The sequence below is a fragment of the Dipodomys merriami genome, unplaced genomic scaffold (genome assembly GCF_024711535.1).
Source record: "Dipodomys merriami isolate MVZ:Mamm:240054 unplaced genomic scaffold, mDipMer1.0.p SCAF_7, whole genome shotgun sequence".
Classification (NCBI taxonomy): Eukaryota; Metazoa; Chordata; class Mammalia; order Rodentia; family Heteromyidae; genus Dipodomys; species Dipodomys merriami.
In genome coordinates, this window is record NW_027206290.1 from 40933965 (window position 1) to 40958012 (window position 24048).

Here is a 24048-nt window from a genome sequence, read left to right on the forward strand (position 1 = left end):
AATCCAAAGTCCAGAAAAGGCAAACTTTAGAAAAACAACACCAAAGAAAAGTTATCTAGATCTGGAATTGAGAATAAGGTCGATGTGGATAATAGATTATTTGGGGAATAATAAAGGTCCCCAAACAGCCTTATGACTGTCTCAACAGTCCAAACTTCATTTAAAATAACTGGACATTTAAATAAGTATATTATACACTTCAGTGAATCTCTGTAAAAATCAAAGCAGGGCACTGGTGGTTCCAATCGGCAATCCTGAGCTGAGATCTGAGGATAGCAGTTTGAAGTCAGACTGGACAGGAAAATCTGAGACTCTTATCTCCTATCAACCAGCAAAGAGCAAGAAGTGGAGCTGTGACCCAAAAGGCAGAGGAGCAGCTTTAACCAAAACAGTATCCGCAGCATCCTACATCTACTTAGTGCAGGAACAATGATGAGCATGGCTAAGTCACAAAACTGCAACATCCTGTGACCAGATCATAAATTAGCTAGTTGATTACAGGCTAGCATCCTTTCAGTACTGCTCTTCACCTAGGAATACAAACATCTTTGGGAGGAACAAAAATTGAAGTTTAGAATAAACTAAGAGGGAAAGAAACTCACCCTACATACAACTTTCTCAGTGGAGCTGTCACTATTGCAAATTTAGTTTAATTTTGCAAGATAGAAGCTATGTAGCAAATGACATTCATTGTCAGGTGACAATGGGCTAAATAAAGCAAAATTCCTGCCAGATATATACACGGCAGAACAACAAAAAAAAAATCTCTGGGATTTAACCCTTTTCACTTAAGTACACAGGCTGTGAATCCCAGACAGTATGTAAGAACTGACAGGTTTCTTCATGCAAGATCTACATCACTAACTTATCACAGCCTTGAGGCTAGCTCCTCTTCCTCTGCCAGAGAAGTACTTAAGAGATTGAGACATGATTTCATGGTAATCAGTCCTTGGGGAGGAGGGATTCTGGAGACCAAGTGAGCAATGACCACACAGCAAGAATTCAAGGTGATAAGGCTGAATCAGATGCTACAGTATATAAAGCTCCAACGGCCAGACCACTGCCTGACTGCCTCTATCAGTCTCACGGGTGAGCACTGTACAAATTGTTCCACCTCTCCTAGCTGGTTAAGTAGGTCTAGGGACTTGGGGTTTTATTTTGGGGGGGTTTCTTTGGCAAAAATGGAATGGAGTGGACATGGGGCGTTTCTGAGACCCTGTACTCATTCAACTTGTACCCTATTTTCAGCTTTCTCCACGGCTGCTTGCCGTCCCACGTGCTCCTTGGTGTGTTCTGACTCCCGAACTGCCTGCTATGGCTGCATGGAGTTGTCTGGTGACGGGAGCTGGGGGATTTCTAGGCCAGAAGATCATCAGCTTCTTGATGGAGGAGAAGGACCTGCAAGAGATCAGGGCCCTGGACAAAAACTTCAGACCAGACACCAGAGAAGAATTTTCTAGTAAGTAAGCAAGCAAAAGGCTTCAGGGTATGGCTCCATTGTGAATCCTGGGTTTGTGAGAACGGGGTCCAGGCTGGAAGTGGAAGGATGCGTGGTCCCTCAGGTTCCCCTTACGTAGTCAGGAAGGACAGAGCCAAGTGGGACAGCCCAAGTAGGCAGTGAGCTGTGCACAGCTGTTGGGAGAGTGGATTATGGTCTGCCGGGACGTGCAAAAAGCAGACACAGGCAGTTGCTGAGATGCCAGGCCTCTCTTCTTTTGTAGAAATCACTCATCAGCTCTCCCCCTATGCTCAAGCTCTTTTTTTCTTTCTTTTTCCTTTGTCAGTTGTGGGACTGGGAGCTGTCCCTTAGCACTTCAGCTCAAGGTGAGCGCTCTACCATTGAGCCACAGCGCCACTTGCAGTTTTCTGGTGGTTTATTGGAGATAAGAGTCTCATGGACTTTACTGCCCAGGCTGGCTTTGAACCGCAATTGTCACATCTTAGCCTCATGAGTAGCTAGGATGACAGGCATGAGCCACCGGTGCTGGGCTTAGGCTCCAGCTCTTTAAAGTACTGAGGGCTTAGGCTTATCCCCTACTGATTGCCAAAGACTAGTTGTTTGTTTTTTGGTTTTGCTTTTGTTTTACTTTTATTTTTAAATTTTATTTTATTGTAAAGATGCTGTACAGAGGGGTTACAGTTATGGGCTTTTTGGTTGCTTTCTGGTGGTTGTTGAGTTTTAAATAGTCTACTCAGACTATTGGGTGAAATAAAATACAGGTCATTTTAGTCGGTTACATTTTTGTGTCAAAGTTAAGAAAAAATAGAACATAAATGTGAGTACATACATGCATAAATGCATAATACATAATACTGTGCACAAATACATAATACAGGGGGCTGGGAAGGTAGCTCAGTGGTAGAGCACTTGACTTGCATGCATGAGGCCCTGGGTTCAATTCCTCAGCACCACATAAGCAAAAAGAAAAAAGCTGGAAGTGGCGCTGTGGTTCAAGTGGTAGAGTGCTAGCCTTGAGTTGAAGAGCTGAGGGACAGAGCCCAGGCCAGGAGTTCAGGTCCCACGACCGGACCAAAAAAAATACGTAATACATAATACATAAATGCATAAGCAGGGCGACACACCCTGATTCTTCTACAGCTTACCCCCAGGCCCCTCTCTTCCTCAGCCCCACTAAGAAACACGTATGAATGTTCTGGAAAGTCTGTAGTTCTTTTCCAAAACTGCTGCCTGTGGAGTAAACACAGCAGCTAGACGGCCAGTGCTTTGCCATGTGCTTCCTCCTCAGATCCTGTAGGGAGGGTAGGAAAAGCAGCTCAGCCATCAGATGGCCAGGCCTTTAAGCTGCATAAAGGAAAGATCATCTGATAGCTGGAGAGCAGAGCTCTCTCCCTGAACACACTGCCTGTTCCCTTGCTCGAGCCAGTCTCATGGGGCGGGCAGGCCGAGGCTGTCCAAAGCGTTACCAGATAAATGTCTGGGCTCCCTGCTCTGAGATCCGTAATCAGGTGAGAGTTGGCCATCTAGTGGTGCTTAGGGGTACGGACACGTTTCCTAGTCAGAAGGAAAGAGCAGGGAAAGTAGACTATGTGCGGAAGGGTCTTCATTATCCAGAGAATATGTTTTCATCTTCACTTCTGTGCAACCTACTTGAATCTTCTGGAGCTCAATTCTATAGTTCTCCTTAGAGAGAAAGACTAAGAGCTAATGACCGAGGTGATAGCCTTATCCCTGACACAACCTCTCCAGTTGGTCTCTGACTCTTGGTCCAGAGAATGCTCAATCAGTTTTGCTGTCCAACTGTGTGCTCAGCAGTTTTGCACACCCTACTCCAGGCCGGGAGTATGCCATGTCTACCCTGGCTATCTGCAGGAGTATGCCATGTCTACCCTGGCTATCTGCTCTGCCCTCCGTGGCGCACACAGGACATTCCACAGCTCTCATCTTCTTGTCTCCTTCTCTCTGGACACTCCAAATTTCCAGCTTACTCCTTAGGAATAAAAGTTGTCACAGGATCAGTACCAATTATAATCCTAGTAGACTCAAACACGAACCTAATGCCAGGCAGGGAAGAAGAGACACCAGGGAAGAACTGGTGGCTGCCGTGCATGGGACAGGCAGCAGAAGGAAATGGGGACCCCTGTGTCCTCCCTGCACCAGAATCTGTGTACCCTGTTTGTTGTGATAGCCCTTGGCTCTGGGCTGCTCTTGTCTGGTCTCCTTATCTCCTCTGAGCCAGTCTGTCTGAAGACACCAGTATGAGAGAAGGGAAGGGAAGGGAGGCACAGCCCAATGGAGCAGAATCAGAGAAGTCCACTCTCAGGTACATATCTTAATCAAGCAGTCTCTCCTGTGTCCCTCTTCATCCACCAGAGAGCCTTCCTAGGATGGCCTGCCAAAGAAAGGGGCCTGGTGTAGCCAGCACTGAGAAGAGGATTAAGAAATAGAATAGTCCACCGGGCACCGGTGGCTCACGCCTGCTATCCTAGCTACTAAGGAGGCTGAGATACGATGATCGCAGTTCAAAGCCAGACCGGGCAAGAAAGTCTGTGAGCTTCTTATCTCCAATAAACCACTAGAAAACCGGAAGTGGCACTGTGGCTCAAGTGGTAGAGCACTAGCCTTGAGTTGAAGAACTGAGGGACAGCCCCCCAGGCCCAGAGTTCAAGCCCCATGACTGGCAAAAAAAAAAGAGGAAGGAAGGAAGGAAGGAAGGAAGGAAGGGAGGAAGGGAGGGAGGGAGGGAGGGAGGGGAGGGAGGGAAGGAGGGAGAGAAAGTAGTCCTACTTCACTGTCAAATTCAGTTCAATTGATTCATCCTTTTTCTGCCTCAAAAGTTGGTTGTAAGCCACTAGACCTACCTTTGGGCTAGAGGGGTAAGAGAGCAAGGTCTAGAAGCAGGGTGTTTTGGGTTGGCATCTACACTGGAAGTGTGTCCTGAGCTGCTCTGGTCTCACATGCCTCACCTATACTTCAGCCGTCAGAAATCAGTAGGAAAGGAAACTACATGTATGTGTAAATCATGGAGTACAGCATTCACACAGACTATGTGAAGCCCTGTGCTTGTTTTGGCAGCCATAATGGTGGTGTCCTGACAAGCAATGCTGTCTAGAGTTGTTTTCAGGAAAGAGCACACTGGCATGTTCCCACTGCCCTGGGATGGCTGGCTGGCTATAGAAGCAGTGCCTTTGACACTGACTGGTTTGCTACAGTGATGACAGCTCTCAGAGTAGTTTCTTAGCGATTCGGTGGAGTCTACCACTAGAGCCATTCTAAATTCCTCATCAATGGCTATGCCCCACCTCTACTCACTCAAACATGGACCGAGAGGGCTGACAGGAACTTGCCTATTGTGTTATACCCAGACAGTAACTACCAAGTCCTATCAGGGAAAGGAAGTATTCTTCATTGTTACATTTCCCTCCTCCAATCACTGCTCTAGAACCTAGCTCCACCTCCTCAGAGCTCAGTCACAATTGTGCTAATCTACCCATCACATAGCTCTCTATTTCAAGCTTAATCTGATGCCACTGTTAGCTTTCTAAACTACAGCTCTGAAACTGTTTCTCTGTCAACGCCAAACCCACATACAAATATCCTTTCCCCACAAAGCTAGGGAAAACAGTGTTCCCTCTTATATCCGACCCTCACAACCTCTCCCTCGGATCTTGCTAACTATTACCAGCTTCTCTTTGTGAAATGAATCTTATGTTCTAAGCACACAGTTCAGATGCATTTCAATAGACAGGATGCCATGGAAAGGGTTTTGTTGTTGTTCCCACTAAGAGCTACAGATGTTCATTCCTGTGTCTTTTTAGCTATTCCATTAACTGAATGCCCTGCCTCTCCCAACATGATCGCATTAAGATTGTAATTGAACACCAAGGTAATGGGCACCTGCAGGAGGAACTCTTGTGATCCATCAAGAAAACCTCCCAGTGCCCAGTCTCCTGTTCCCACAGAGCTGCAGACAAAGGCCAAGGTGACAGTGCTGGAAGGGGATATTCTGGATGCCCAGTGTCTGAGGAGAGCCTGCCAGGGAGTCTCAGTCGTCATCCACACCGCTGCTCTGATTGACGTCAATGGTATCAATCCCAGACAGACCATCATGGACATCAACCTCACAGGTACAGTACCTTGGGGAGAGGGGGGACAAATGGCAACACGGATGAAAACACAGATGACAAAAGGGAGAAAATAAGCCATTATAACAGCTCCTGCCTGCGCCGGATCTGCTGCTGCCTAAGTTCAACAGTCCCAGCCCAGAGAACTCAGGGCTGTGGTTTCAGTGTTTTCTATGAGAAAGCAAGGCTGAGAAGGGGCAAGAATGTAGAATGCCTCACAGGGTGAGCAGAGATTTAAAGACACCTGTATTGTCTCCAGCTGCTAGAAGACCTCTTCCTCCTGTTTATACATTCCAACCTCAACCAGACTCGGACCCCAAATCCCTGATATCAATTCACCCTGCCTCCTCACCAGGCGCTTAACACCCCCATTCAGAGCCCACCTGAAGTCAGGATTCCCCTAGAGAGGGTAGCAAAGCCACCCCACAGAGCTCTGCTAGGAAACATGTTCAGAACTCGCCTTCCCCAAACACCTCTCCTGCTCTCCATGACAGCCTCTCAGCTCACCACGGGACTGGTCTTGGGGAGCTGGTCCTAGCCAGATGCAGTCACCCCTCAGCTGCTCATCCCTCCATGACTGGTAGTTCTTTCTGAAATGTAGGTTCTTAATCTAGTACAAATCTAAACACATTCCCTCAAAGAGGCCTGCCTTGTCTTTGTTTTGAAGTCCCTCTGACCCCTAAGAGCTATTCTTTGCAGCCCCAGTGCATCCTGGTCCTTTCCCTCTTGTCTCCTGTCTTTCGATATCACCACCCAGTGGCTCCTCTTCTAAAGCCACCAGTATCTCAGAAGTGGCCCATTCTAGTGTCAAATTTACCACACCCCTCTCTATCCACCATGGGGGATGGTGTCTCAAGGACTCAGTTCTGGTCTCTGCTTTTAAGGACTAACTGGTTCATTTTCCAACAGGAGAGGTGGAAGACAAAAGGGACCGTGTTACAGGTGGGACCTTCACTAAACACTGTCACAGGTTAAGAAAATGCTTCACAATAATGATTATTTTTATTCTGCTGAAATTAAGTCCATATTACTTGGCCACCATATTTATCTTAGCTCTTTTTTTTTTTTTGGTTGGTCATAGGACTTGAACTCTGGGCGCTGGGCACTGTCCCTCAGCTCTTCAGCTCAAGGCGAGTGCTCTACCACTTGAGCCATAGCACCACTTCTACCATATTTATCTTAAAACAAAATGAGATTAGAAGTCCTGAAGATAAAATTACAGTAAGACTCTTCAATACATATAAATCTAACACTCAATTCAATATATTGCCTTTGCTAGGACAGTCTTTCCTTCAATTAGAGAAGACACTCTGCCTCTCCACCATGAACAAAACGCTTTAGTGACACAGGAGCCCACCTACAGTGTGCATGTTCCCAGCCGAGGGCACATTTCGCTCACTAGTTCTCCACCACAATCAATAGAAAAGACCAGTGCAGAACCAGAGAACACAGTTCATTCCTGGGTCAATGAAGTTAGAGAAAGACCTAGAAGTGGCTTCGCAGGAAACACAAAACCCACAACAGCAGCTAGGTGTCTAACATCTACCAGCTAGATAACAACTTGCCCATTGAGGCACAGAATGATCATGTGACAAAGATTTATTGACATATATAAAAAAGCATAAACAACAGAATAATGTACATTTACATTATTTGCTTGGGTGAATTCCCACTTGTCTAAAAAAAAACAACTATGGGCTCCTGAGATTATGCACTTAAAATAACTGGTTTTTTAATGAAATGATGTCTATAAAAATTAACTTAAGCCACTATACCGGAAAGGAAAAAAAATGACAAAGAATATGTTTATAATCACAAACACATACTCATAAATACATCTATTCATACACAGACACATGGGATTATGGTCCCACGAATCAGCATCTGTTGCTTTGGGCATTATTCCTGTACCTGTGGCTATCACTTCCATATTTGACTCTTGGTCTGATAAAAAGCCCGCTAATATCTATGGTTCCTCCAATTGGGTACAGGACAGAGATGACCTTTGAAGCCATGGCAAACCCTCTACTTCATTTCCTCACGTTGATGCCGTATTTGCCATTGGCAGGTACCCAGCTCCTGTTGGAAGCCTGTGTCCACGCAAGTGTACCCATCTTCATCTATACCAGCACAGTGGAGACAGCGTTGCCCAACAACTACAATGAGATCATCCACAATGCCCAGGAGGAAGAGAATCATGAATACATATCAACTGACCCATACCCATACAGCAAAAAGCTGGCTGAGAAGGCTGTGCTGGCAGCCAACGGGTGCACCCTTAAAAACGGTGGCACTTTGCATACTTGCTCCTTGAGGCCTATGTACATCTATGGGGAGGGAAACAAATTCCTTCTTCCCATTGTGATGACAGCCCTTAGAACCAATGGTGTGCTTAGAAAAACAGGCCCATTGTCTCTGGTCAACCCCGTCTATGTGGGCAACGTGGCTTGGGCCCACATTCTGGCCTGCAGAGGCCTGAGGGACCCCAAGAAGGCACCAAACATCCAAGGGCAGTTCTACTACATCTCAGATGACACACCTCACCAAAGCTATGATGACTTAAATTACATAATGTGCAAAGAATGGGGCTTCTGCCTTGATCCTAAGCCCACCCCTCCTCTCTTCCTGCTGTACTGGCTGGCTTTCCTGCTGGAAGCAGTGAGCTTCCTGCTGCGTCCTATCTACGAGTACCGACCCTCCTTTACCCGACACTTAGTGGTACTCACAAACAGCGTGTACACCTTCTCCTACAAGAAAGCACAGCGAGATCTTGGGTATGAGCCACGCTTCAGCTGGGAGGAAGCCAAGCAGAAAACCACCGAGTGGATCGGCTCACTCGTGAAGCTGCACAAGGGGACACTGAAGTCAAAAGCTCAGTGAGGTGACAGATGGGGAGCTGAGTGTTGTCGGGGGGGTTGTCCCCATTTTCCCCTGGTCACCTCCAGAAAGGGACTGGGGCACAGGCCCTGATCCCCTCTTCCCTCTGACACCAGGGCCAATGAGGGTCACCCTGGGCCACCAGGAGCCTTCCCAGCCTGGACCCATCCAGAAGCTTCCACCCTAACCCCAACACCCCGGTACACAGAGGAGCTGCTGAGTCTCACCTGCAGTGTCCGGCTCCAGTAGCTGCTCTGAGCCACTCGGGGTCTTTGTGACTTGGAGTTTCCATTCTTTGGTTCTTCTTCCTGGCTGAAAGGCTAGACCATTTCTTTCTTTGTTAAATTCCCATTCCTAATGAAAGTCAATGGAGAGAGCAACAAAGATCTTATGTTGGACACGGACAAAGAGTCTATCTGTGAACATGCTTTACCAGTTTTCTTTCTTTAACCTGCAGTTGGCCCACTACAAAAAGCAGCCTGGAACCAGGAGGAGGATGGTGGACATTTCAGGAAGGGAGCAGTACTCAGGCATGTACCACAAGACAGGCACAGAGTTCCCCAAAAGGTGCCTGTTTCTCTCCTATCCATGGGCCTTAGACTCAAAACAATCTATCACATAAACATGTACAAGGGCATATGCATACACACACATATGCATATTCCCGACTGAAACTCCAGAAAGTAAACCCTTTTAACAATGAACAGTTTGCAAAATAAATAACAGGATGCTGAAAAGGTTTGATGCTTCAAGAACTTGGGTGACCCCAGATTTGTGATTATCTTCCTCCAGGACAAATACCCAGCATTCCCATAATCCTAAGGGCTCACTGAAATGCAAACAAGGAGGCAGGTATGATCACTAAGAGGTGAAAGGTTCTGTTTACAGGTCTTCTTTCCTGCTAACTCCATATTTCTGTGGAATGCAGAGAGACCATGCAAAGTATGATTTGTCAAAGTCCACGGCAGATGACAAGCATTCCCGATAACCATCAAGATAAAATATGCAGAAATGGTTAATGGGTAATTCTTTACGTTTTTTTGTTTTTTTGTTTTTGGGTCCGTTCATGGGGCCTGAACTCTGGGCCTGGGCGCTGTCCCTCAGCTCTTCAGCTCAAGGCTAGGGCTCTACCACTTGAGCCACAGAGCCATTTCTGGCTTTTTTCTTTTTGCTTATGTGGTGCTGAGGAATCGAACCCAGGGCCTCAGGCACGCAAGGCAAGCACTCTACCACTGAGCCACCTTCCCAGCCCCTTCTTTACATATTTAAAAATTGAGAGCATCTTATTTTTCTTTTCTTTTGGGTCCAGTCATGAGGCCTGAACTCTGAGCCTGGGCGCTGTCCCTCAGCTCTTCAGCTCAAGGCTAGTGCTCTATCACTTGAGCCACAGCACCACTTCTGGCTTTTTTCTTTTTGCTTATGTGGTGCTGAGGAATGAACCCAGGGCCTCAGGCATGCAAGGCAAGCGCTCTATCATTGAGCCACCTTCCCAGCCCCGTGAGCATCTTATTTTTCAAGAGTAGAGAATGTCCCATTTTCCATAATTACCTGTTCAATGACTTCGCCTCGATTCCACCCCTCCCACATTGATAAGGAATGTACACACATGTATTTGGAAACAGATACTAGTGGTACTCATTAACACATTTACAAATACAAAAGCAGTGTTATCCTAGGAAGCACCTGTAATGTGCATACAACAAGAATCAAAGGTTATTACATTCAGAAGTCAGCATATAAAGCTCTAGCCCCACTGTAACAGGTGAGGAAAGAACACAGGCTCTTATGGACGATCTACCTTTCAACAGCGGAACAGGTTAGAACTTTTCATTTTCTTCCTGCTGTTTCTGGTGGCGGTGGATGCAGGGATTTTGTCATGATGGGGCAGAGGGAAGAAGAGGGGTATGATATTGTGATATGTACTTCTTGGGCTTACGACCAGAGTCATTCCCCTATCCCTCCCTAAGGCAGGCTGTGGTGGCCCCTGGCCTTGATCTTTCAAGGAAGGTATACAACAGCCAAACACACAACTTTCCCCTTTCATACTCTTAGCACTCAGGCATTTACTTGGCGTCCAATCATATTTCATTCTGCCTGTTCTTCACGCTTCAACCATGGCTATAGGGTGACTGTACCCAGAGTGACACTAGGCTAGGGTCCTAAAGTGAAGATTACACCTGTCACACCTGGCCACTCATTCCACTGTAGACTGTAAGGAGGTCTGAATTGTTGAAAGGCAAGGGAAGATTTAGTAATAGGTCTGCACATGGAAGAAGAGAGAAAGAAATTCAGCCAGTCTTCCAGATAAGAGATCTGAGCTTTAGGGTTAGATGAAGGAAGAACACAAGCAGGAATGCATGCTTAAGTCCCTTGTTGAGGTCAAATGTGAGGTCTATGATCAAAGGGGTAACCAGATGGTCAAGTGGATGATTAGCTAAGGAGTGGACAGCTGGAGCCTTGTCAAGAGCTGTTGTTTTTGAGAAGCACTGACAAGTTTGGATTCTTCCATGGATTCTGACATTCCTGAAATGCAAGGTGACTGCAAAAGCATTTCAGGTGAACGGAGACATGTGAAAAAATGCAGGCAGGGCATTTGCTAGCCCAAGTGAAAGGTCATGCTATCTGCACTGGCCTCAGTTCCTCAGTTACCCATTGTATGAAGGCACTTTTGAAAGTGGAGATAAAGCAAAAGGAGTTGAGAACCACTGTTAAGCAGATTTCAATCAAGCTCACAGCTGAACGTTACCCCTGGGCTGCAGATGCCTCTACCTCACCTCCATAGGAGCTGATCTTAGAACTTTGTTATTACTGTCAACATATGTATACCCAGGGAGCTCATTTTCAGGACTGCTTGAATCTGTTTTTCTGCACATCAACTTAAACACACACACACACACACACACACACACACACACACACACACACACACACACACACACACACACACACACACACACACACACACACACACACACACACACACACACACACACACACACACACACACACACACACACACTTTGTTATTCTCTGCCATGTAGCTTTTAATCTCAGTTGACTTAAATAGTTCAGAGTTGGGGTCAGTGGAATGGAATTTACTAGAATGATGCTGAATCTCAGCAATGAGTCCTGGGAACCCACTAGGTTATGTATGGTGGACCTCTGCTTCACTGAAAGCCACTGGAAATATAAGGGGCAGAAATAAAAGCTTACAAGAAAAAAGTGAAATGTTGGATCTTTTTTTTTTGTCGGTCGTGGGGCCTGAACTCTGGGCCTGGGCCTTGTCCCTTAGCTCTTCAGCTCAAGGATAGTGCTCTACCACTTGAGCCACAGTGCAAGTTCTGGTTTTTCTGCTTATGTGGTGCTGAGGAATCGAACCCAGGGCCTCATGCATGCAAGGCAAGCACTCTACCACTAAGCCATCTTCCTAGCCCTGGGATCTTTGTTATTAAATGTAAGATAGGTGAAAGGGACAGACTGCTTCCTGATTGTCTGAACTTAGACCAACTTCCTTACAGCTCCAGCCAAGATTAAAACTGTGCAAGCTATCACAAGCTAAGACCTTTGGTCTACAATGTGGTCTATTGCTCAGGTTAAGGGTAATTCTAAGAAACTACAGAAGCCAGAGAGATTGCTGTAAAGGAATTGTCTCATTTATTTCACTCAAATGGATTGTGAGAGAACCTAATTAGATCAGCAGGTCTTTTTTTTTTCAGTTCTGCACAGTGGAAGAGGATGTTTGAGTTGCTAAAGGACCTACAGTTTCAGATAGATCCATTGTTGCAGACCAATATTAGTTTATTCCTAAGGGAATGTATCTCTGGTGGTTCAATGGGTAGAAGATTCTGGAAGGTATCTTTTGTGTGAGAAGTGGGGCTTTCAGAGGAGTCTGAAATGCTAACTTCCAGATGAAGTAATGGTTATGCCTCTTTTGCAAGCCATATGTGACCAGATGACTAGACTACAACCCACACACTATACCTATCACTCAGGTCTTGGCAGGTAGGTCCAATTTCTACAATGATTTCCTCTAACTTTACTAATATAAAACGTAGATCTGATCAGAAAGCTCAAATTTACTGTCTCAGTTTCCCATGGTGGATTGTACACATGCTAGTAATAATGTAATAATAATTAAGAAGAGAACAGGAAAGGCAAAAGAGAGAATCATAAGATTCATTTCACAAAGGTGGATGTTTTTTAAAAGATGAGTTACAAATAATGTAAATGCAAAAAATATTTTTAGAAACAGTCATTGGCTCATGCCTGTAATCCTAGCTACTCAGGAGGCAAGTCCATGCGACTCTTAATCTCCAATTATTCAGCAAAGAAAGTCACAAGTGGAGCTGTGGCTCACACTAGCCTTGAACAAAAGGCTCAAGGACAGCACCCAAGTACTGAGTTCAAGCCCCAGAGCCATTTTCTTCTTAAGTGAAAACAAAATTTTGAAAACTAGGAAAGTCTGAAATATAAGGGTGTGCTGAGCCATCCCTTACTAGAAGGGACCAGGACTGAGTCCTGAGCAAGACCCCATAGCTAGTAGCAACAAAAGTAAGTATAACTAGTTGGCTTCATTCACCTAAACTTTAGGTGAGAAAGGTGCAAGATTTGGAGTCAGGAGAATAATGTAGTGGCTTTTGTAACTGTTAGTGATTCAGATCATTGGGTCTGAAGCCAGAAGCCTCTAAGACTCATGAAAAAATTCAAGGACAGACCTGGAAACCTGAACAGCACTGGTATTTGTGCGAAGGAAAGTGCATGCGCACACTCAGACAGGAGAGCAGACAGACTTGAGACTCCTGTGCAGAGACCCAAAAGTCAAGCTTTTTAACAGGGCCTCCCAATAGAGGGAGTCGTTGTTCTTGAAAAGTATAATTACATGGAGTGAACTCCTCCCACAGGTAGGATGGATAATTGAACCTAGACTCCTAGTTTCCCTGTGGAATGAGGCCACAGCCCTGGCCAGGGTCATGAGTCATTTATTTAACGTCAGCAGGCCAGGATGGGATTTGTTATCAACATTCTAGCTACTACTTCCAGTCATCAGAAACCAAATGCTAGGAGCCCTGCAGATTACCTCCCTTCTCCAATCCCCCCACCCCCCACCACCAAACTTTTGAGAGGATTCATCAAGTGCTGTGGAATGTGGAGACGTGTTGTCTAGCTGGCTCCGCCTGTTACCTGAATAGTGCCCTTTATCTTACCTTCATCTTTTTCTGGACTATTCTCAAAAACACTGGTTTGTGTGAAGAAGGCAAAAAGAGGGTCTCAGGACTCCATAGCAACGTAGAAATCTTCAATGTTCTACATAATGGAATGAATACAATTGAAGGGAACAAGCTTCTAGTAAATAATTCCCTTAATTCATCTTAAAGATTTCAGTGCCTCTTTCCTCCAGGGTGATGAGAAGGACCCTTTCCCTCAACATGGGAACAAGCTCCAAACAAGTTTCTGCATTGATTTCAGCAGGGAGAACTTGGACGAGCCAGGGAGCACAGGTTACAAGCAATCTGATATGAAACTGCCTAAATCAAGAGTCAGGCGCAGGAATCTAGATAAAGACCGTCTGGGGTCCTGACGGTAATCCCAGTTTAGGTCAGAGTTCCCAGGGTCTATGCTTCACCCTGTCTGGCAACACTGGAGTGAATCATCAGTATAGTTCTAGTAGTTGCTGGTCCAACCAACAGAGAACCTATACCAGAATGGAAGCAGTCTGAAAGGAGGTCTTGCAGGACTGGTAGCTTACAAATGTGCCTGTTTGGAGATTAATGCATTGAAATGAAGGAATACATGGGGAAATCCAACAATACCTTAACACTTGCAAATCTCTCAGAGAAAAGCACTATCCATCATACTGGATTCATTGTACCAGAGCACCAAGGTCAAGTTCTATGTTTGCTGTGAATTTATGGGCTTTGCGTATGAGACAAGCTGGAAGGGAATCAAACACCTAGGAGTCTCACCCTAGGAAATACATTCCTTAATTGGGTTCATTATTAAATGTCAGACTGGGTTTTTTTAAATGAGGCTGATTATTTGTATATTCATTTGATGGCAGAGATCTATGTCTGAAAAACAGGATATATAGTTTCTGGTAGTATAATGTAAGTCTTACGGTTTCCATTCCCATTTCCTGAGTTATATCCTCCCTGGGAAAAAAATCATAGCAACTAAGTTACAACAGCTCTCCATCAGTGTGGTAAATGACTTTGAATAAATGCCTTAAAGGGGTGGGGTAGTGATTCATTTCAGCTCACAGTTTCAAAGCTTTCAGTCCTTGGGCACTTAATCCCATGAGCTAGCTCTGGCTTACAGTGAGCCACAACACCATGACCAAGAGTACAAAGTAGAGCAATGCTGCTCACAACATGGGAGCCAGGAAGTGCAAGAGACAATGAGGAAATGGCCCCCGCAGCCCCTCCCTTGGCATATATCCAGAGACACTCACTTCCTTCTGGTAGAACCCACCTCCTAATGGCTGTTCTACCCAACACTGCTTCAGGCAGGTAACCAAGATGGCAGCATTTGGCCTTTGAACACACAGAGGTTGCTGTATAAACCTTCTCCCTCTTCCTCACTGCTCACTCTGTGCAAAAAAAAAAAAAAAAGAAAGAAAGAAAAGAAAAACATCTTTTCATCAGTATCTTTTATGCTTTTTCTTCTAATTTGCTTTACCCTTTCGTCTTCTAGAATAGTCCCGCTCAGACTATTCTTCAAAGGAGGACTGCTGTGGACTGTAGGCAGACAGACCTTGCCAGGTTTCCCCATCTGATCTCTCAGCACTGCTGTGTGCCAAGCTTATTTCAACTCCTTCTTCATTAGCACCTACACGGGAAGTCTACGAAGGGCAGGGTGCAAAGAGCTTCAGATAGATATGGATGTTTTCCTAGAGGTTGGTGGGCCCAACAAGGGCATATAAGGATTATTCTCCTTCCTCCATTCCTGGTGTTATGCTGCCCTTCATCTCTGTCCTCTAAAGTATCTCAGTATAATAAACCAACAAGTGTAAGTAAACATGTATCTAAGTTCTATAGATGACTCAAGCTACTTAATGGAATGTGAATAGGCGTTTGTCATACAAATCTCTGATTTTTTTTAACTGATTGCTGAGAAGCACAGGGAATGAACTCATATATCATCTAGCTGTATCAGGGCAACAAGCAGTGTGCTGACACAAATTATTAGAATTTTCTCTTTTTGTGTGTGTGTGTGCGTGTGCACACACACATGCGTGCCAGTACAGGGACTCAAACTCAGGGCCTGAGTACTGTCCCTTAGCTTTTTCCGCTCAGGACTTTTTGGTGTTTTATTGGAGATAAGCATCTGATAACTCTCCTGTCTGAACTGGCTTTGAGCGGGGATCTTCAGATCTCAGCCTCCTGCGTAGTTAGTATTACACACCAGCGCCCAGCTCAAATGTTAGAACTGAACTGGATGGGAGGCCACCTAGCTGTATCTACTAAAGAATCACTTCTCTGCTATCCCTAGGATAAACTCTTCACATAATTTTAGAGCATAGGCACGGTTTACACCTCAGGAAAGTAAGAGGATAAGTGGTTTCTGTTGGGTTTTCTCTCCACGCCATTACCACTGGGAACTAAAAGTCTGTGCTCACTGGTTGCTTTCTAATCCTCTCCAGGATTATACCACCTTCTTCTTGCTGTGTTCTACTCCTGCACTGGCCATGACTGGGTGGAGATGCCTGGTGACAGGAGCAGGAGGGTTTCTGGGACAGAGGATCATCAGCTTGTTGACGGAAGAAAATAAGCTACAGGAGATCAGAGCCTTGTACAGAACCTTAAGACCAGAAAACAAGGAGCTGTTATCTAGTGAGTTACCGGATTGAGCATTTGGCTCTAAAGTAAAGCCTAGGTATGGGGGAAAGGGAGCCTTGTCTTACAAAAATAGTAAATAAATTAAAAAGTTGTGCAGCTTCTCCCGTAGGCTCAGCCCATTAGAGGGAGTGGAGAATGGTACAGGAAAATCAGCAATGAACTGATGTTTGGGGAGCATGTGTTCTGCACTCTTGATGCTTGTGCAGCAGGTGGAAAGATACAGCACACTTCACCCCAGACACTCGGTGACCCTGCGCACAGGGTGGGAGCCTGGCCTACTCATCTGGCAGTGAGGGTTACAGAGAAAAGGCAATAGTCCTCAGGTCATGGGAGCAATGGAGAGCAGAGCTCTGGAGATAGTCAACCCTTCAGTCCCTGTCTTTTATTCCTGTGTACCCCTGAATGCTATCTCTTTGGGGGGGGGGTCAGTGGCTGTGGCTATACAGGCTTAGTTTGGTCAAAAGTGTGAGCAGGTAAAGGGGTGGCTACTTGTCTCTCAAAAGCCAACAATCAGGAGATAAGAAGTGGGTTGAAGGCAGTTATCTAGAGGAGATAGACATGTTATTAACCCCACAGGGCCATCTTGTGGGGTTTGGGGTAAATGTGGAGCTCAGACATAGCAGAGAGTTATATTACAGAGGCTGTGTGCTAAGGGGGTCTTCTTCATCCAAGGTATTTCCTCTGGCTAACCTCTGTCAATGTCTTGGGGACAGTGCCTGCCGTTCTCTTTAGACAAAACTGAAGATGAGGATGAGACTTTACAAAGGACATCAGATGCCCTGGGTTCTGTAACTCTAAGTCAACATCTTAATCATTTACTACAGCTTCATTTTAAAATTTAGAGTACTGAGAAAATGGAAAGGGACATAGAATTTGCGAAAGGACTGGGTGGGTAGAATGTCAAAGGGAGGTCAGGCAAATGTAACTCTATCAAGAGGCATGGTGGTGTGAATCTGAAATATCTGCTATGGTAAGAAGAAATACAAAAATTACAGTCTGACCAGGCAGAAGACCCCAGCTGAAAAAAAAACTATAGGAAAAAGACTTGCAGTGGGAGAAGGTTATAGGAGATAATTGGTTTGCCTACCAAGTTAGAGATCCTGAATCCAATCTCTAGTACCAAAAAATAAAATAAATATTAGAGTAAGTCAGTCAAGAACAACTTAATATCAAAAAGAAAAGGGTGTGATAGAAAGAATGCTTATATGTGTTTTTTTTACAGTAGTTAATTTAATCTGCATGCTCTACCAATCCTTGGTCTTTCTTCCTGACCCTGATTTCCTCTCTAACTTTTCACATTTCCTGATTCTCGGGTCATCCAGTTCTTGTCTATCCTGCCTCAATATCTGCCCCAAATAATAATTTAACATTAGAATAATGACTGAAAATACAGAGCGTTATTCATCTGATTTATTATGCAACTTTTGAATATGAATTAATAGTACCTTTATGTAATTATAGCTTAATTTCTACCTCATCAGTTTTCATGATGACTTAGGAAATCTCAAGGCTAGCTCTAGACCAAAATGACTTAACTTATAAAGCAATCCAAAAGTTTAACATTTGAGTTAAATATGTCCCTTATTGAATAAAACAAAAACAATTATAAAGACACAAAGCACAAGAAATGATAGAATTGTGGTTTTCAGCTAAGTTACCTGAAATTTTTAAGAAACAGAAATTATACCTCACAATTTTTAAATAGGCACACAAGACCCAAATAGCAGAGACAGAGGAAGTCAAGTGTGCATTTAGGTGTAACTAGAGATAATTATGCCATCTCTAAAAAGTTTTTAAAGCTTATTTTTTTAAACGTTAATAACATCCTATCTTCAACCATATTGGATTTTTTTTCTTCTGATCAACATTGGACCAAAAAAAATTTACTATGGATTTCCTGGTGAAATGTAGTATAGATAAGAAAAACTCTTTTCTTTTTTTTTCTGGCTCAAGTTCTCAGGCTTGAAATCAGGGCCTCTGCACTGTCCTTTGGCTTTTTAGCTCTAAGCTACAGCTCTAGCACTTAAGCCACACTTCCACTTCCAGCTTTTTGTCTGGTTATTTGGACACAAGAGTCTCACAGACTTTTCTGCCCAGGCTGGCTTCAAACTAATATCCTCAGACCTCAGCCAACTGAGTAGGATTACAGAGTTGAGTACCTGGCTTAAGAAAAAAAAACTTTTTTGACATCTGTCAAGGATACTATTAAAATTATACCATCAGACGATAATCCTTGGCAGGCATCAGCAAGTCACTGTATCTGTAATCCTAGCTACTCAGGAGGCTGAAATCTGAGGATCCCAATTTGAAGCCATCCTAGGAAGGAAAGTCTATGAAATTCTTATCTCAAATTAACTACTCACACACACACACACACACAAAAACACCAAACTTGAAATGGAGTTGTGGCTCAAGCGGTAGAGTGCTAGCCTTGAACAAAACAAACAATTAAAAAAACCCTCAGGGACAGCACCCAGGTCCTAAGTTTAAGTCCCAGGAGTAGCATTTTTAAAAAGTCATGTCTCAAGCAAAAATATATATAACCATACAGACAGAAGTACAAATAGATTCAAACTCCATGCTGTACCTGTGATTTCAAATTGTATACACCTAATTAAATAACCTGTTACTTAAAAATTAAAACTCGTTCATAGGAAATATTTCAATACTGTTCATAACATTTCTTAAAAATGTTCTCTAGGGACTGGGAAGGTGGCTCAGTGGTAGAGCACTTGCCTTGCATGCCTGAGGCCCTGGGTTCAATTCCTCAGCACCACATAAGTGAAAAGAGAAAAGCCGGAAGTAGCGCTGTGGCTCAAGTGGTAGAGTGCTAGCCTTGAGCTGAAGAGCTGAGGGACAGCTCCCAGGCCCAGAGTTCAGGCCCCACAACTGGACCATCCCCCCCCCAAAAAAAATGTTCTCTAGTCCACTCAGAGAAGAACTTAAAAGATATGACCAAAAAAAGACAGTCCTGCCTGTTTCTCCCTCAACTTCAAATCTACCTCCATCATTCATTCCCTATAGAACTAAATTCTAAATTCTTCCTCTTACAGCCAGCTCTTCACAATCTTTCCATTTTCTGTAATGAATTTGATGAATTTCCCACAGCACTCCTTAAAAATTATATTCGAAACACAGAGATCTGACTGTTCAGATTTCTGTTCTGCAAGTGGATGTGTTTGAAGCACATGTTGTGGTCTTCCAATAACTGCTACAAATTCGTATCTCTATGCCTTTGTTTAACGCACCACCTCCTCACAACATTTCCCCTCTAGGACTGCCCCTGGGCACCCAGGTAAGTGTCACCCAATCAGGAATCTTCACAGCCCATACAGAAAGCTCCCCCTGTGCCCGGTCTCCTGTCCCCACAGAGCTGCAGACAAAGGCTAAGGTGACAGTGCTGGAAGGGAACATTCTGGATGCCCAGTGTTTGTGGAGAGCCTGCCAGGGAGTCTCAGTCGTAATCCATACCGCTGCTCTCATTGACACCACTGGTGTCATTCCCAGACAGACCATCATTGATGTCAATCTCCAAGGTATAGTACCTCGGGGAGAGATGGGTCTCCAGCAGCATCTCAAAGACCTTATTTAGTGTCTCAGGGCACAATTGCAGAAGTGGAGGTAGGGGGAAGAAGGAGGAGGAGGAGTAGATGAAGAGGAAAGAAATGGGAAGGAGGAAGAAGTAGAGCAGAAGATGGAAGAGGAGGAGGAGGAGGAGGAGGAGGAGAGGAAGCAGCAGCAGCTGTTGTATGATTAAATAAGTAGTGAAAGGTAATAGTGATGGCAAATTTGTAGCCATGCAAAAGTAGTTTCCAACTTTGCAAGTGTTTTACATAAAACAACACAGTTCTCCATGTTAGAGATGGGTGAAATATATTTGTAACAGGACAGTGGAAAGCATGTGTTAACCAAAATTTCAATAGGGTAAATACAAGGCAAAACTATGAGTCAGATTATATCAAATCAAGGATTTCTCTTCTATGGAGAAACCTATAGACAACATAATAAATGAGTAATTGATATCCAAATCCAACTTCGAAAATATACACCAAAAAATTGCAGGAAGCTGAACAGAAAAGGAACTATCGGTTCACACATACACACCACAACACACACATACCAAATAGCTAAAAAATTTATAAGAAGAAATGCAGTTACATATGTAGTTTTAAAATAAAACTTTAAGGAAAGAAAGAATACACCTGTCTCTAGAATACACCCTAGGTGAGGATGGAGGTAAACCCGAATCTGTGACCATTGCAGATAGTCTTGATTATTCCTTAACGGTGACACTGTGATCTCCACTGGCAGGTACCCAGCGTCTGTTGGAAGCCTGCATCCAAGCTAGTGTGCAAACCTTCATCTACACCAGTTCAATTGCAGTTTCCGGGCCCAACTCCTACAAGGAGACCATCCAGAATGCCCAGGAAGAAGAGAATCATGAATGCACATCGACTGACCCATACTCACACAGCAAAAAGCTGGCTGAGAAGGCTGTGCTGGCAGCCAATGGGTGCACCCTTAAAAACGGTGGCACTTTGCATACTTGCTCCTTGAGGCCTCCATTTATCTATGGGGAGGGAAGCAAACATCTTTCTGACATAGTAAATAGTGCTCTACAGAACAATGGAAACCTTGTAAAATTAGGTCACTACTCTCTGGTCAACCCCGTCTATGTGGGCAACGTGGCTTGGGCCCACATTCTGGCCTGCAGAGGCCTGAGGGACCCCAAGAAGGCACCAAACATCCAAGGGCAGTTCTACTACATCTCAGATGACACACCTCACCAAAGCTATGATGACTTAAATTACATAATGTGCAAAGAATGGGGCTTCTGCCTTGATCCTAAGCCCACCCCTCCTCTCTTCCTGCTGTACTGGCTGGCTTTCCTGCTGGAAGCAGTGAGCTTCCTGCTGCGTCCTATCTACGAGTACCGACCCTCCTTTACCCGACACTTAGTGGTACTCACAAACAGCGTGTACACCTTCTCCTACAAGAAAGCACAGCGAGATCTTGGGTATGAGCCACGCTTCAGCTGGGAGGAAGCCAAGCAGAAAACCACCGAGTGGATCGGCTCACTAGTGAAGCTGCACAAGGGGACGCTGAAGTCAAAAGCTCAGTGAGGTGACAGATGGGGAGCTGAGTGTTGTCGGGGGGGTTGTCCCCATTTTCCCCTGGTCACCTCCAGAAAGGGACTGGGACACAGGCCCTGATCCCCTCTTCCCTCTGACACTAGGGCCAATGAGGGTCACCCTGGGCCACCAGGAGCCTTCCCAGCCTGAGACCCATCCAGAAGCTTCCACCCTAACCCCGACACCCCGGTACACGGAGGAGCTGCTGAGTCTCACCTGCAGTGTCCGGCTCCAGTAGCTGCTCTGAGCCACTTGGGGTCTTTGTGACTTGAAGCTCCGATTCTTTGGTTCTTCTTCCTGGCTCAAAGGCTAGACCATTTCTTTCTTTGTTAAATTCCCATTCCTAATAAAAGTAAGTGAAAGTGCACTAAATGCTTATAGGGCCTCATCTGGACAAGGCAAGCTTCTGGTAACACACTTACCAGCTTTCCTTTCCCCATCCACTATGGTCCTCTGTGGGTCAGAAAAGCAGCGAGGATCCAGGAGGGGAGAAGGGCGGTGGGTAGCTCCAGGAGAAGAGCAGACAGACATTTCAGGCAACTACTAGAAGATAGGCATAGGAACCCACATTTCCTCCTCACCAGATCAGGGGGACAGGAATTGCTGTCCCTGTGTCATGGATGAGGAAACTTGTATCCCTCTCTGTCAGCAGGGAGCTGGATACCAAAGCTCTCATCTTCCCATTCATTCCCAGACCACTGGTTTGTCATGGGACAAAGAGTGCTAGGACACTGGGTGATATTTCCTGACAGAGCCTCAGCTGTCTACTTGCCACTCCCCGCCCCCCCACATACACACCTGGAAGAACCTGAGGGGAACATGGGAAATCTCTCATGTTAACTAACGGTCCTGATCAGGATTCTCCTACACACTACCTCCAAAGACAATATTCTCGAAGATTCTAGAAAACTGGATATTTGAGTCTTGAGGTTTTGGATATTCTCAATTTCGAATGTCCACTATCCAGTTCATAGAATGAAAACACGCCATGGATTCTGGGAAAAGAGAAACATGACTGAAGTCTCACATATATCCCAGATATTGAATTTAGAAATCTGTCCTTACCTCCAGATTGATCTGCCTCTCCCCACCTCCACCCTCATCTCCCAGTCTCCCTTATGTCCCATTAGCTGTCTTCATCCTCCCATCTCCTTAGCCTCTAAACCAAAGTGGGTAGGTGATTCAGTATGGGGAAGAAAAAGCCATTTCCTACTACATCTGTGTTGCCTCCTGTCTTCCCACCAACAGCAGCACAACCCCTCACCCAGACTCCAGATCTCTTATCTCAGCTATTTTCAAATATGTTAATAGGACACATTGGTTTATACTGAGTTCTGTCCTAGGCCTAAGGTACCAAACTAAAGGGGAGGGGGGGAGTTTCTTTCGTCTTGAATTTCCATACCCAAAAGCTAAACATCAGGCCCTTATCTGATCTCCAAGATTTCAAGACAGAATGTCCACATTATCAAGCCAGTATGTCACTGTCATTATGAGAAGGAAGTCTCTTATACTATACGGTAAAGGGGGGGGGGGTCAGCTTGTCTAGTTCTGCTGTCTACAGCCCTCTTCTGTCTACAAAGCCAGTGCCTCCGTTTGGCTCACTGAGGACAATCCTATGATACAAAAGAGGAACTGCCCAAGTCCAGACCCATAATTGTTGATGAAAACCTTACTTTGTATGTGTATGTTGACACAATTTACAGATCATTAATTCAGTTGATTAGGACTACCTTCAAGTGTTAGCTGACTATTCACTCTGTAGGGGAAAGGAAAAAACAACATTTGAGGTACCCAACTGGGTTTGAACTGGCCACAGAGTGGAGAGGAACCACACTCTGGCACATGACAACTAGAGTTCCTTCTTGGTTATCCAAGGCACAGTGGCAGCACCTGCCCATGTCTAGTGAGGCTGCACAGCTCCTAGGCCCAGAGCAAGGGGGGTGAGGGGGTGGGGGGGCGGGGTGCCAGGTCCCTGGGGGAATATGGGAAGGGCCTCCACTCTCCTCTGAAGCCTAGTGAAATTCCTCATTAAATATCTAGGACAATTCTCACAGGGAAGGGAGAGAAGCTTGTCTCCCCAAGGGAAAAGGGGATGAGTAACAGAAAGAGAAAAGGGGAGTGGGTGGGTATGCCAACTGAATAACCATAGGCCTTAGAATGCTCTGGCTAATACCCATTTTTCCCTTACTTAAACTGTGGCAGAGGCAGAGCACTTGCTTCGGGGCCCAGTACACAACGTGCCAGTCACCACAAGGGGAAGCAAAGACAGGAGGGAGAATGTCAGCAGCCCCAGCCTGCGGGCCCTCCTCCCTTCCCTCTGTCTGGGGAAACCTCCCATCTATGTAAAGACACAAAGAAAACACAGTTCAGGGCACAGCCACTGACTTAAATGCAATATACATAGGAATTTATAGGATTAAGCTGAGCCAAAAGTGCTCAACTTCAACTATTCACCTCTGCTGATGCAACCCAAGCTCACCATTAACTAGAATACGTAAACATGGCTACATGGGTCAAACTGTATTCCCATAAAATCTTATTTACAGAGTCAACTCCTGTTTTTCTAGACCATACAAGCTGACCTGAATGACATTTAATGGGGAACAAATAAAGCAAGAAGA

At 45.1% G+C, this 24048-nt stretch overlaps 2 protein-coding genes across 5 annotated transcripts; both read left to right on the forward strand.

Moving 5' to 3' along the window:
• Positions 1 to 1248: 1248 nt before the first annotated feature.
• Positions 1249 to 9220, forward strand: LOC138817117 (3 beta-hydroxysteroid dehydrogenase/Delta 5-->4-isomerase type 4-like). Of its 2 annotated transcripts, XM_070007508.1 has the most exons (4): positions 1249 to 1459; positions 5422 to 5586; positions 7652 to 8464; positions 8918 to 9205. In XM_070007508.1, exons 1-3 carry the CDS (start codon positions 1315 to 1317, stop codon positions 8461 to 8463), a joined length of 1122 nt encoding a protein of 373 aa, XP_069863609.1. In that variant the 5' UTR covers positions 1249 to 1314; the 3' UTR covers position 8464; positions 8918 to 9205. The 2 variants fall into 2 exon arrangements, with proteins under 2 accessions (XP_069863609.1, XP_069863608.1); XM_070007507.1 differs by having other exon boundaries at positions 7652 to 9220.
• A 928-nt stretch (positions 9221 to 10148) lies between these two features.
• LOC138816599 (NADPH-dependent 3-keto-steroid reductase HSD3B3-like) lies at positions 10149 to 21799 on the forward strand. Of its 3 annotated transcripts, XM_070006461.1 has the most exons (5): positions 10149 to 10276; positions 16100 to 16289; positions 19667 to 19831; positions 20607 to 21419; positions 21532 to 21799. In XM_070006461.1, exons 2-4 carry the CDS (start codon positions 16145 to 16147, stop codon positions 21416 to 21418), a joined length of 1122 nt encoding a protein of 373 aa, XP_069862562.1. In that variant the 5' UTR covers positions 10149 to 10276; positions 16100 to 16144; the 3' UTR covers position 21419; positions 21532 to 21799. The 3 variants fall into 3 exon arrangements, with proteins under 3 accessions (XP_069862562.1, XP_069862564.1, XP_069862563.1); XM_070006463.1 differs by lacking the exon at positions 19667 to 19831 and having other exon boundaries at positions 20607 to 21799; XM_070006462.1 differs by lacking the exon at positions 16100 to 16289 and having other exon boundaries at positions 20607 to 21799.
• The last annotated feature ends 2249 nt before the right edge of the window (positions 21800 to 24048 follow it).

What these genes read in the sequence shown, in the direction of transcription:
- LOC138816599 (XM_070006461.1), top strand. Translation starts at nt 16,145, where the DNA reads ATGACTGGGTGGAGATGCCTGGTGACAGGAGCAGGAGGGTTTCTGGGA. An exon ending in AAACAAGGAGCTGTTATCTA is followed by an intron (nt 16,290 to 19,666) that starts GTGAGTTACCGG and finishes CTGTCCCCACAG; the next exon opens with AGCTGCAGACAAAGGCTAAG. An exon ending in CATTGATGTCAATCTCCAAG is followed by an intron (nt 19,832 to 20,606) that starts GTATAGTACCTC and finishes CTCCACTGGCAG; the next exon opens with GTACCCAGCGTCTGTTGGAA.
- LOC138817117 (XM_070007507.1), top strand. Translation starts at nt 1,315, where the DNA reads ATGGCTGCATGGAGTTGTCTGGTGACGGGAGCTGGGGGATTTCTAGGC. An exon ending in CACCAGAGAAGAATTTTCTA is followed by an intron (nt 1,460 to 5,421) that starts GTAAGTAAGCAA and finishes CTGTTCCCACAG; the next exon opens with AGCTGCAGACAAAGGCCAAG. An exon ending in CATGGACATCAACCTCACAG is followed by an intron (nt 5,587 to 7,651) that starts GTACAGTACCTT and finishes TGCCATTGGCAG; the next exon opens with GTACCCAGCTCCTGTTGGAA.